The sequence below is a fragment of the Mastigoproctus giganteus genome, chromosome 1 (genome assembly GCF_048544385.1).
Source record: "Mastigoproctus giganteus isolate SK-2022 chromosome 1, ASM4854438v1, whole genome shotgun sequence".
Lineage (NCBI taxonomy): Eukaryota > Metazoa > Arthropoda > Arachnida > Uropygi > Thelyphonidae > Mastigoproctus > Mastigoproctus giganteus.
The window spans coordinates 263,285,667-263,300,009 of record NC_143575.1 but is presented as its reverse complement, the minus strand read 5'-3'; the positions used below and the strand labels follow the sequence as shown (position 1 = coordinate 263,300,009).

The window sequence follows — 14,343 nt, the reverse complement described above, 5'->3', positions numbered from 1 at the left end:
ATCACAATAGGTAATATTATAAAAAAAATAACAAAAAAAATTTTCAAAGTTCATAATACAAAAGATCACATTGCAGTTTTTCCTTCTGCGATATTTAGTATTTTATAACATGGCTACGTTTCTGTGTTAACTTTTTTTTTTTTTTTGGATCAATGCTACAATATCATAAACATTATAAAATTAAAATAATTTTTGTAATGGAAATAGTAATTTACTTTATTTTTTAACCTAAGAGACTGTGCAAGCTGATTTTCAAACAGATTTCTTATATTTTGGCAAATATCATTTCTCAATCGTTTTTTTTTTCTCCCTAGGACACTAAGTATAAATAATGCTGTTCATAATTGCAGAAAAATATAAAATAAAACAAAATAAAATGTATCCAACTTATGTTTTACTTTAATAGTTTATAATGCAGATATCAATAGATATTTTATGAATTTATTTTCTCCTGGCCAACATTACTATGCATAAAAAAAGTAATATCTTAATACTAAAATAAATTTTTATCTTTTCTTTTAATTTTAAAATCAACAGGAACTTTTATTTATCACAGATTAGAACTCCATTTTTTAAAAAAATATAATTAAATTTTTTCACTGAAAATTCCTTCTATAGTTAATAGAACTATATACATTTTAAAACAATGTTAATTTAAAAAACAAATTATTTAAAAAAAATTATAATTTAAGTGATTATTATGTTTATCACAGAATTCCACTTTCAGAATGGTATAATGCAACCATGAATTGAGTTTTTTATTCAATTTGCTCCCAGTCTTGCCCGACCAACTTGATTGGATACTATGTGATCACAAAGGAACTGGATGCAGGGAATAACTTTTATTTCGTATATTTCGATCTTAGAAAGGCTTTTGATACTGTTGTACATAGAAGACTGCTGCAGAAAACAGATAGCTTAGAAAACTAACATAGTTTACAACTAAATGCTTTCTTCATTAGAATCACATTATTCCAATTTCAGAAGAAAAGAGCATCAAAATAATAAAAGAAAATATATTTAACATCTAGGTCAGTGGTCATCAACCTTTTAATATCTACCGCCCGCTGGTTCGCCAGTAACTCAATTTAGTGCAAGTGCGAAGTAATTTTTAGAGTGGAGGGTTTGTAAAAAATATATACTTAAATTTATCTTGTTATTTATACTTTATGTATGTTTATACATAGATAATTTAAATTTAATGAATTTCTGCATCTCCATCGATACAGTGACTACTAGTGTGGGAGTTGCTTAAATTGAAGAAAAATAAAGTTAAATGTGAAAACAAAGTGTATTGAAATTACCTGAAAATTGATTGAAATTAACAGCGCTAAAGTCTGATTCTACAAGATATGAGGTAGGGAAAGGTAAACACACTGGAAGCTATTTATTTGTAACAGATTGGATGAAACCCATCTTCAGATACTCTGGTAAATACACGAGCGTATTCCTTTTTTTTTTTTTTTTTGAGACATGGGTTCACAATTTGTTGCACAATTTATCAACTCATTCCAAGCCGTGGACACGTACTTACTCTCACAAATCTAACTACATACTGTGCCCCACTGTGAAAGAGGTACAGCTCGAAGACTGAGTGATGGCCGGTGGTAAGCCCTGCCCTTGTTATGCGCACTAAACTCGTGCCTTTGGCTACGGAGCTCATTTGTTGCTCCCTCATCCACGAGTATACTTCGAAATGTGTTCGGTGAATTCTTCTTCTTCTTTATCCTCTCCTTCTTCCCACATTTATATGGGGTCGGCATTCCCATCCTTAATTCATTTCCTCCATATCCTGGGCTTCCTCTCTCCTCCATCCTCTTTTTTTTTAAATCCTCTGCCACCTTGTCCTTCCATCTCAGCTTAGGTCTCCTCCTCTTCCACTTCCCCACATACTCCTCACTTCTTCGTTCCACATGTCCATGCCACCTCAACCTAGATTCCTGCATTTTTTTACTCAAGAGGCCCACCTTAACCTTACCTCTGATGTAGTCTTTTCTTATCCTGTCCTTCCTCGTCACACCACACATCCATCTTACCATCCTCATCTCTGCCAGTTCCATCTTCTTCTCCTGGTCCCTTGTAATCGCCCATGTCTCAGCACCGTACATCAATGCGGGTCTAACCACAGTTTTATACATTCTTTCCTTCATTCTACAATTTACTTTCTTATCACACAGCAGCCCACTCATCTTTCTCCAGTTCAACCATCCACATTGCACTCTATGCTGTATTTCTGCACTTAATCCTCCATCCCTCTCAACGTTCGATTCCAGATACTTATTTTCGAAACTGGTGGTAGCTTTTCCTCCTACAAGTTTTATAGAACTATTATCTATATTCAAAGTTTAGAGATGGAATTCAAAAGTAAATTACAAAATCTTATTATGTAATGTCAAACCTGCGAAGTTGTTAGCAATGCATTCGATATATGGAGAAAGAACAAAATTTGTAACAACGGACAAAAACCCCCACCGCCCACCATGAAAGCTTGAATTGCCCACAGGTGGTAGAGACCAGGTTTACGACCACTGATCTAGGTGGTAGGTTTCGTTGAGCACTAGTGTGTGTGCGTGCACGCACACACACACCTGAAAATTTTTGTACAAGATTTGAATATACAATGCTATATGCAGGAAAACACTTGAGAACAGTTGCTCAACATGTTAAAGGTATGGAATATAGAGTTTATGTTGCTCTAGGGATTTTGCAGGTTGTGGACAATGGAAGGAAATTGGATACTAATATTTCTTGAAAGAAATGGCTTAGGGACTGTTTGTTTATGGAGACCATGTTGGCCAATTGTATTTGTCACACTTGTTTTAGCATCAGTAAGAAATACAATGAACAACCATTCCATGTCGAAGCTCGACAGCATATCTCTAGACTAGTTGGTGAACTGAGTCTTGCATATTATTAAAGCGGCCTGTGCACTCTGGATTCATTATTATTGTGGATTATTGTGTGACCCAGAGCGAAACGGAAGACAATAAATAATGACAGATTTAATACCAATTGTCAAACTGACAGTTAAGAGTGTGGAACATGAGGGTGTGTACTGCCAGTCATGTATATAAAACTGTGCGCTTAATTGTTTGATGTTGAAGCCTGTGGCTGTGACGCATGTGAACGTTGCCAAAGTTTGTCATTCATCAAAACGATTGCTTCAGTAATAGGGTGGACACGATATCCACTGCTTCTGTTGATTGAGGTATTAGAGCATGTGATGTTCAACGACTCCAATCAGGTGTGTCGCTGGTAGTGGCAGGACCTATCTACAATCACAACATCACAGTGCGGGTCAATGTCATGGCGGGTTGACAAGCAGTGTTCGGCAATGGCCGAGTGTTCTCTGTCCACTAGGTGGATGGCTCTTTTGTGTTCAGAAAGACGTTTGCCGAGCTGTCTCCCAGTTTCCCCGATGTAGCAACTAGTGCAGTCACAGCAAGAGATGCGGACTAGACCACTTTGCAGTAAGGTGGGAACCAGTGTTTTCACTCTACAGATGAGGGATCGCAACTTTCTGCCTGGGAGCTGTATGTACTTTATCCTGTATGATTTTAGGATCCTAGAAACCTATTGTGATAGGTTTGGGTAGTATGGGATAAAGGCACTCACAGTTGAGTCATTATCTTGGATGTTCTTGTTGGTCGCTACGTGCTCATATGTCTGTAGTCACACCTTTCAAGGGTACTGGTGGGATAGACACACCACACAAGATCTGCCTTGACTTTAGCAATCTCAGTGCCCCTCTATCTACAGAACCAGAGTGGGTCCAGACACGGGCTAAAAAGGTCTGTGCAGTGCCAAGAAGATAACTGCGCGTGCATGTGCTGACTGAAAGTTGGTAAATTGGCCAGCACACATTGGTTTATGGTAAACAGTTGTCTTCAAGCACGTGCCCTCGCGTCGGACAAGGGTGTCTAAGTATGGTAGGGTATTTTCTGATTCTAGTTCGATGGTGAATTTTATGAAAGGTGACAGAATTGAGGTGATCTAAGAGCTAGTCGCCCGAATCTCTTGGGATAACCACAAACACATCATCCATGTAGCAACACCCAAGGGTGATGGAATCTGAAACATTCAGAAATGCACGTTTCCTCTAATTCTTCTATCACAATATTTGCCATAACTGAACTAACCAGGGAACCCATGGCTGTGCTATGCACCTGTTGGTAAATGGAGTTGAACTTAATCGCACCACCTGTTAATCACAGTCCGAGGGCAGTGGAGAGAGTCTGGCATTAGTTCGGTCCCACTGCCAAGGGCTCCTTTGCACATGTGATGGAAAGTTCCACTGGAATGGAGGTGAAAAGCAAGATTTGATCTTGAGATAGATAGGGTTCGGATCCGTTCTATAAATTCACTACTGTTGGAGACTGTGTTGGTGGTCTTGCTACTAGGGGAGAAAGGAGCCCCGAGATAAACTTCAACTCATAATTCGGCAAGCTACAACAGGAGACAATAGGTCTTAATGGTATACCTTCTTTGTGAACTTTTGGTAGTCTGTAAAATTGCAGAATCTGGCAGCCAGAAGCACAGAGGCGACTACCTGTGGATTCTGTTAATTTCTTCTGTTTAAACCAACCGTTGACGAGGATGTTTACTTCCGACTCCCATTGTTCCAAGGCTTTGATGGGAGAAATGGTTAAGGGTTGGTAAACAGAAGTGTCCTCTGCAGGAGCAACAGGGCTTTCGTCCCTGTTGCTCCTGCAGATACGACCGTTCGATGTCCTTTATCCACAGGTAGGATGATGATGGATGAGTCTTGTTTTAATGCTTTAAGGGTAGAGATTTGTTTGCAGTTGAGATTGGAAGAAGCAGGGCGAGCATGATGTAAAATTGCTGTGGTTTTCAGGCGAATTGTGTTTGCCACCTCTTCAGGGAAGAGGTGGCAAACACAATTTGGCGAAATTTTAAACACGCTTCTACGCCTAAAGCAATATCAGTGATTGGTGGTTTCGTGGGAGAACAGCAAATTTCATACCCAGAGTCAACAAATCTACTTGTTCTGTAAATAACTTCTTGTTGCTTAAGTTCAATACAAATTGTGTGCAATTTGTGGAAGTGGTACTATGCCGATGTCGAGATTCAAGGGACTCGACAATTAAAACTGCCAACTTACGTTTTTGGCATGTACAGTAGCATTCAGATTCTCTGACAGCTTGAGAGTACAAGGTATGGATTTTATAGGAGTAAACAAGATCAGGAACCAAACTTCTAAGTTTGACTAGCAGGGCTGCTTTACTGCTTGAAGTATTTTGTAAATCTCAATGAAGGCAGCCGATCCAAATGTTGAGGGTCTTGTAGCTGAAGTTTTGACTAGGCACGTCACATTTATTTGTTAGGGAATGGAGGTTTGCAGAGAAATCCTTTCAGCATGACGTTGTTTACCATGGGCTATAAAAATGAAGTTATTTAGCAGTTTCACAACTACGTCGTATGTTTGTTGGCCAAGAACAGTTCAAATATTATTAAAGAGGCCTGTGCGCTCTGGATTCATTATTATTGTGGATTATTGTGTGAACAGAGCAAAACAGAAGACAGAAAAATGACAGGTTTAATACTAATTGTGGTGCCTCCGTAGCAATATGGCCTTAGTTGCTAATGCTCCTAAAAACCAAAAAATAACAATAAATAATAATAACAACACTAATTGTAAAACATTAAATACATATGTTTTACAATTAGTATTAAGCCTGCCATTATTTATTCTGTCTTCCGTTTTGCTCTGTGTCATACAATAATCCACAACAATAATGAATCCCGCATGTTTTTTGGTGAATGTGAGTTCATGTTAATGACATTGATGAACAAACTGAAAGCCATCTAGTGACATGTTAATTAAGGGAGTACAACACACACACACACACAATCCTGAAAGAGCCCTCCCTATGGGCATTAATACTATCAAATATGGCAGGCACACATAGGCCATAATGCAACTTCTCTTTAAAAGACATTCTCATCCTCAATTTCAGTTCTTTTAGAAAAAAAGACAGTGCAGGGAAGTCATCATGGCAGAATGGGGAGACACTGCCCCTTTTCAACTTCCCTATCTAGTAGCTGTGGATTCCCCATGTGAATGACTTGCCCACATTCATCAGCTTCTTGAACCAACATGTATCTTGAAGTTAAAATCAATTGCTTATATCTATAAGATATCCAAGAAGGAAATAGAATGGTTCATCTTCCCATAATACCCAGAATTGCAAGCAAGATGAAAAAGATTCAACCAATAACTACCAACATGTATCCACAGAGTATTCATAAAAAACACAGGAGTGATAACTCCAATCATCCTTCCAATGTGAAATCTGGGATAACCAAGGGTCTCCTCACCTTCAAGGTCCTGCAAAACTGCAACGCTCAGGATTCAGAGTGTCTGTATCTGCCCCAAACATTCTCAGACAGATTGACTATCCCACCTACTTTTAATAAGATCAAGATTCAAGATTCTTTAACTCCATAAACCGCTCCCCACCTCCCCAACAAATCTTCCTGCACACCAACTCCCCCTACTATCCAAATTAAGGAAAAAGAGTGGGCAAAAAAAAGTGTCAGGACAATCCCAAATTTTAAACAGGCAGTCAGATGTTTTGAATAAGCTTCCTTATGGAGGAAAAGGGGACCCATATTTCTACTGCCTGGAAAAGTAAGGGCACTTATATAGTTAAACTGAATGCCAGAAAGTTGATGTAGGGAAATCCCACAGAAAACTAAAGGACTGCATAGTTGAACAATGCTCTAAGACAAGGCTAGGAGATATAAATACAACAATGTGGTATTCCACTCCACTTATGAAGGCCATACCAATCTCACTAACCTCATACTATAGGCATAGAGCAACCTTTGTAGATATGAGTTTCTCATTGCATATCTAACCCAAATACTACACTACTATAAACAGGGGTCCCAGTTCCCCAATCCCACCTAGGCTAAACCTCCAAGTCAGAACTACTAGATCTCCCATCCACAACCTCCATCAACCAGAAACATCAGAACCCTAACAAAAACTTGACATCTCTAAAATGATGCAAACCACAGGAGTATTTTAGGTGTGCCAGAGAGAGAGAGAGAGAAAATCCAACCAATCATTCTGAAACAACCAGTCAGCCCAAATAATCAAATCAATTAGAACTCTTCCTTTGTGTCGCTTTGTTTAGCATTACATTCTGGAACCAAGTACCCAGACCATTTAATTTCATCATTCTTTCAGGACAGTCAACTTCCTAGCAATTTTGGCATTAATTTTTAAATTATATAACTGGTAAGTAATCTTAACTTTTTATTTCTTAGATGAAATCTATTCTTGTAGCGAAAATAAAACAATTACAATGCAGAAATACCAATACATTGTGAACTATGTTTCTCGTCTTGACATTTATGGATGCATTATACTGGCTACATATTTAAAAAAAAAAAAAAAAACTCCAAGAAATGCCAAAAGGTAAGGGGAAAAAAAAAAAGAGCAAGTGCAAGAATCCTTCATACCTCTTGACCTACCACCATCCCGACTGCTTACACTTCTGTGGTCATCTTCATAATAGCTTCCTCCACTTGACCCATAGGAGTCAGTACGAACAGAAACACTAGTTCCTTTATTATAATTATCAGGGTATCTTCCAGCTTCTATTAAAAACAGAGTTCTTAATTTCAGTAAGCGTTACACCATGTTCAATTATCAAAAATACAAAAAACCCATTATACTGTTCTAAAGCAAACCAGTCTGATATTCAAGATTTAGTCCTAAAAGGTGGTTATCAGTGAAATGTTTTAAAAAAAAAAAAAAATACAACAGTAATTTTTTTAAAACATTCTCTAAAAAATAATATAGCAAAGGGTTAATTTCAAATGAATATTTTCTAACATAATTGACATTAAAAACCTTCACTGTTCCTTCACATTTTATCACTGCTTCCCAATATGGAGGTAATTTTTGAATGACTGATTTCAGTTGGAATTTTAAATTTTTGAAAGCGCCTAGTTTCAGAAACAACTATAAACATCCTTGCAGGCTTTCCAGCAGACAGCAGTATTGAATTTACATAGCGATTTTGAAAGTTAATACTTGGTGTCCGTAGATTTTACCGTTCGTAACTTTCCACCATTGTTATACGATAAGGAATAGCGCAATATGTAGCACCGTATTATAAATCTGTAAGCCTAGTATAGTATTATCAATTAATCAGCAAATTTATTAATCTTATTAAATTTCATTGTTAATTAAATTGTACTTAAATAGAATCATGACCTAGACTAGAGCAGCAAAGCAACATGCGTAGATTATCAGGAGTGCTGTGGCTCAGAGGAGAACCGAAGGTGGTGATTCTCCAACACATCATGGTCTAAAAAAAAAAAATGTGTGAAATGTTTCCGGACCTTTCTAGAACAGGACATGATCTAGCCAAGGAGGTTGTCTTTGTGTGTGTGTGTGTGCGCTAGGCACAGAGACTGAAGAAATTAGGCACCAACTCAGCGTTCTGATGAGTGTCAGATGTAGGGTAGATGCCCTCGAAGAAATTAATGAGGTGCCCATCAAGCTCTAAGCTGCCGAACTCAACACCAGAGCCCACTCCTGTGCACCTCACTCAGGCACACAGTGGCAATCTCCAAGGCAGAATGCATTGGTGCCACAGGAGCTAGTTAACATATTCTTCATCTCCCTGACAATAGACTCAGGGAGACGGAGAATATATTATGCAAAAAGGATAGGTGGAACAGGACCAGAGTATGTCTGCCAGGGGCAAACGTTGACGTTTTAGGGCAGATATTTTTTAAGGGCACAAAAGGTGATAGCATTGTACACATTGGCACCAATGACCTTAAGAGTAAGATATCTCTGGATTTAACAGGTCAATGATGGAAAAAAGTCACAAGTTAGGGTTAAATTTTAAAGTGTCTGCAATTCTGCCCTGACACGATAGGAGGGAAGGGAGTATATGATGAAAGCCTTGTCAATCAATTTGGCCCTGGAGAGATTGTACAAGGCTCAAGGGGTAGAATTTTTTTTCAGCGTGGTCAGTGCTTGCTAACAGGAGAGACTGCTTCTACAGGGACAGGATACACTTAAATAGACAGGGTGCAAGAATATTTGCTGATGCTATCGAGGCAGTGTTAGGGTAACTAAGACTATGAACAATTGCAGATATATCTGCATGTACACCAATGTTAGAAGTATAGTAAATAAATTTGATGAATTTGAAGTGCTGATTAAGACATCAAAGGCAGATATTGTTGGGATATCATACACATGGTGTCACACAGATATAAGTAGTGCAGAATTGGAATTTGAGATGTACAGAAAGGATAGACAGGGGAGGAAGGGTTATGCTATTAGTTAAGAAACAAAATTTAAGGAAGTGCATCCAGTTGACATTTGGGGGACAGTACAATGCTGAGTCAGTTTGGTGTGACAGACACTGGGAAAGGGAAAATGAGAGTGTTATAGGCCTAATGACTGATGAGTACAACAAACAATTGTGCAGAGAAAGAGTGGGCCAGTAAATCAGAATGTCTTGCAATGGGGGATTTAACTTTCCAGATATTGACTGGAACTTTTGTAGTTGGTCGTACACTAGCAAGACTTTTCTGCATTTATTGGATGATTATTTTCTGCAGCAGCTTGTTCGAGAGGCAACCAGGGAGACTAATACTCTTGATCTGATTATCAGCAGTGATTATTCATGCATTAAGAATTTGCAGACAAAGGAACCACTAGGTGGCAGTGATCACAGTGTAATGATATGGGATTTACTTAAAGATGTAACTACCATGAAGGGTAAAGGGGAGGTTTTTTGTATAAAGGTGACTACAGTGGTATCAACTGATGATTTTAAAAATAGCGAATCCTAAATAGGAAGAAATGAAGGAATTAACCTTGGAAGCTACTAGGCTTTTCATACCAACTAAGTAATACTGTGCAAGATTTAGACCTAAATGGATGTCAGATGAACTAATGAGGTTCGTGGCAGAGAAGAAAAATTAGTGCGATGCATACAAATTATCAGGGGATACAGAAGCCTATGGCAGATATAAGCTAGTCTGTAATCAAGTCACAAAGGAGGTTAGGCAAGTGAAGACCGAGAAATCCTTGGCAAAGTACGCAAAGAAAAACAACACTTATTTACTAAACTTAAACTCTAGAAGGAAGGGGATGAATTGGATGGGTCCACTTGATTGTTGATGGTTCGACTGTTGATGATCCTACTCAGATAGCTGACAAACAATGTGTAATTTGCATCTACATTAACAAATGAGAAATTTTGTAAGGAAGCGGAGGACAGACATTTACTAAACTCTAACAGGGAGCTACATGATTTCGTAATAACAGAGAGCAAAGTGGGGATGAAATTGTTGAAGTTTAATATATCTAGTCATGTCTAGGTGTGGTGAGTGTTCAAAGAAAACAAAACCTATCTGCTGGACTGTATCATCCTCACAATGAAAATTTGATAGAGATAGTGTGATGGTCTGGGGCTATTTTTCACAGTCTGGAAAAAACCACGAATGCTAAGATATATCTAGATGTTGTAAACAATAATGTGCTAGTTATGTTGTGACAGCAAGTCAGGGAAGGCCCATACTTGTTTAGCAGGACAATGCTCAGCATCATTGTGCTCATGAGCACGAAATAGTTGGATTGGAGAGCCCAGAGAACTGACCTCAATCCACTAGAGAAATTCTGGGAAGAACTGGATCATTGGGTGCATGTGAGGAGAGACCAACCAAAAGGCAGGTAATAGAGCTGAACTGATAGCTGCTTTAAAGTCCATTTCCAAAAATCTGTTGCAGAGTACCCCACTGAGAGGCTGTCATAAAGACAAACAGTTATGTGTAGATATGCAAGTGTCCAGTTATTAAGGATAGGGCAATGTAATTCCTATTTCATATTAAGTGAAATTATAACACTATAAGTAAAAAAATTTTAGCTATTCTTCGATGGGCATGATGCATACATAAACACTGTTGTTTAAAGATAAAGCACTCAAAAGCATTTAACTTAAACAACTTTTATTTCTTGTTACTTGTTTTTTTTTTTTTTTAGGAGCATTAGCAACTAAGGCCATATTGCTCCAGGAATATGCGGTGGTCATTCCCTGACCTTTCTGCATCCTCCGTATTTGGTAGTGACGGGCTCCAACCCTGGTCTAATCAAGAAGCATGTGCTACGCACTGCTGCTCCTTCCCACCTGGCTACGGAGGCGCCCTACTTTTCTTTCTAATTTTTATCATATCCATGTTTCTCCCATTACCCATTAAGCCAATACCTGCTGTAATGATACCCTAGGGACACAAGTAACCTGCAGGATCAAAAATATAAAGATAATCCTTTAGACAATTGGCCACAAAACTGCCTCGTAACAAGGTTAAGTAAATTACTGCATATACGTTTCACCCATAAACAAATCAACAAGTTCTTGTGACCAAAGTGATCTTTTGTGATGGTGATATTGCAAAGACAGCTAGTAAGTGGTTACTTATTATTGTTATTTACTATATACAAGACTAACCTTAAAACAAAATTGTCTGAATCAGACTAAAGTTTGATTTACCAAAACATTTAATTCTACTAAATAATTTTAGCAATTCCACAATGATAACCCTTAGTTAATTTATCTTTGCAGTAACGAAGAAGCTGCAAGAAAATACCACGAAACATTTGACTCCATTCTGTAAGAAACATAATAATACCAAGTGCTTTATTATCTTCAATAAAACAATTTTGTTGGACACTAATATATAACTTGAATTATATGATTATAACAACTGTAGGTTGATTCAGATAGTGTTATACAGTGTCAAAATCTTTACTGAAATCCAAGAATATGATATCAAAATTATTTTTTTGCATCCAGTTGCTTTGTGACCACATTGTAATATCCAATCAAATTTTTCAGACAAGACTTCCCCCAACAAATGCATACTGTGTCTGAACTATAACTGCAGTCTTGTCTAGATGATCCCAATACTTCCTTTAACCAGTGACTCCATTATTTTCCCCCAGAACAGAAATTAAACTAACAGGTCTGTAATTACTCGTGTGACAATTTGATCCCCCTTTGTGAATTGGGGATACATTTACACATCTCCAGTCTGTGGGAACTTATATCTAGTTATATTTAAAGGAGGTGGCAAAGCAAACCCTTAGTCATAATTCTGAGAGCATCCTTGGACTCAGGGGTAGTTCCCATGGACTGGGGATGTGCAAATGTATCCTAAATTCACGAAGTGGTATCGAAGGATGATACAAGTAATTACAGACCAGTTAAATTAACTTCTGTTCCAGGGAAAATAATGGAGTCACTGGTTAAAGAAGCATTGCAGGATCATCTAGACAAGACTGCAGTTATAGTTCAGACACAGCATGGGTTTGTTAAGGGGAACTTTTGTCTGACAAATTAGATTGATACTACAATGTAGACACAAAAGAACTGGATGCAAAAAATAATTTTGATACCATATTTTTGGATTTCAGGAAAGCTTTTAACACTGTTGCACATGGAAGACTACTGTACAAATTGGAGCAGACTGGTATTAAGGGTAAGTTGCTACAATGGATAAAAGGATTGTTAAGTGGGAGAAGACAGAGGGTAATAAATCAATGGACACTCCTCTTCGTGGACTAATTTTATTAGTGGAGTCCCACAGGATTCGGTGTTGGGCCCACTGTTGTTTTATACATTTATCAATGATATTGATGAAAGTATATCAGGCTTAGTGTTGAAGTTTGCAGATGATACAAAGGATGGCAGGGTTGTTAATGATAGTAATGGCAGCGTGCTACTGCAACAGGATCTAGAAAATTTGGGCAGATGGGCCGAGAAGTGGCAACTGAAGTTGAACATTGACAAATGCGAAGTACTGCCTATGGGTAGAAAATGGAAAAGACCTGGGAGTAATTGTGCAGTCAGATTTGAAGTTTTCTGAGCAATGCAGACAGGCTACAAGAGCAGGTCATGAGGTTTTGTCAATGATATACAGGAATTTTGCTAGCATGGAAAAGGAGGTGATTAGGTGCATTTAGACTTTTATTTATGTATTATTTTTTTTTTTTTTTACAGATAACCCTTTGTATAAGGCAACAGTCAGGCCATGCCTTAGAGTACTGCATACAGGTATGAAGGCCTCATTTTAGGAAGGATGTAGATTTGCTTGAGCGTGCACAGAGAAGTTGTTGTTGTTATTTGGTTTTCAGGAGCATTAGCAACTAAGGCCATATTGCTCCGGGAATATGCAGTAGTCATTCCCTGACCTTCCCACATTCTCCGTATTTTGGTGGTGACGGGCTCGAACCCCAGTCTAATCAAGAAGCGTGTGCTACGCACTGCTGCTCCTTCCCACCTGGCTACGGAGGTGACGCTGTACACAGAAGGGCAACAAGATTGGTGAGGAGAATGGAGGGACCCTCTTACCAAGAGAGACTTAAGTTCTGCAAATTTCAGCGGCTGGAGACTAGGAACCTGCAAGGTGATCTCATTGAGGTGTATAAGGCCTTGAATAGGTTGAGCATGCTGAATTCTGATGGGATTCTTCCACTTGCTCAGATTACAAACCTAAGGGGACATAAATTCAAATTGAGAAAAGACAGTTATAGAATAGATTTGAGGAAATTTGCCTTTAGCCAGCGAGTTGTTAATTGCTGGAACAAACTTTTAGAGGGAATGGTTGCATGATTTTTTTTTTTTTTTTGCTTTCTTGCATCACATACCTCTATTACAATTAGTATGAAGTGTTATGATATTCATCGATTCTTAAATGACACGGCATGATGTCTGTCAAAATTTGCTGATGATATCAGGATTGGGAGACTAGTTAATGACCACTGCAAAGCAGCACACCTTTAGAAAAACTTGAACAGGCTTCAGGGATGGTCAGAAAAGTGTAAATTACATTTCCTAGTACTATACAGCTAATATCATTCAATTAAAAATTAAAAAAAAAACAAAAAAAAAAAAAAAAAAACAAAAAAAAAAAAAAATTTATCTTCAGTAATACCAGTTAAAATTAGCCAAACTCACCCACTGAAGGGGCAAGTGTTCTCAAAAAAGTTTTATTTGTTAATTCAACATGAACTGAAGAGTTTGGGAAAGGCTGCTGCACATTTCAAAATGCCTACACTAGGAGGAAGACTCACCGTTGAGTGTTAGGTCTTTGACTGCATCTGTAACAACATGCTGCACTGCAATTTTCCAGCTTTTTTGACTGAATTTAAAATCCACTTTCCTAGAAATAACAATCAGTAACGTGGCCTTTTTTTTTTTTTTTTTAAATAAATATATATATATATATAGTGCATTAGTAACTATCTAAGGCCATATTGAATTGTGTGCCTTCATGGGCTCA

At 37.9% G+C, this 14,343-nt stretch overlaps 1 protein-coding gene across 3 annotated transcripts in view; it reads right to left on the bottom strand.

The window, feature by feature from the left end:
- The window catches only part of bel (ATP-dependent RNA helicase bel), a 277,696-nt gene that overhangs the window by 138,615 nt on the left and 124,738 nt on the right, over window positions 1–14,343 (bottom strand). For all 3 annotated transcript variants that reach the window (XM_090377286.1, XM_090377294.1, XM_090377300.1), the window contains one exon: window positions 7,492–7,629. In XM_090377286.1, coding sequence (XP_090233412.1) covers window positions 7,492–7,629 — 138 coding nt within the window. The remainder of the gene's footprint in view (window positions 1–7,491; window positions 7,630–14,343) is intronic.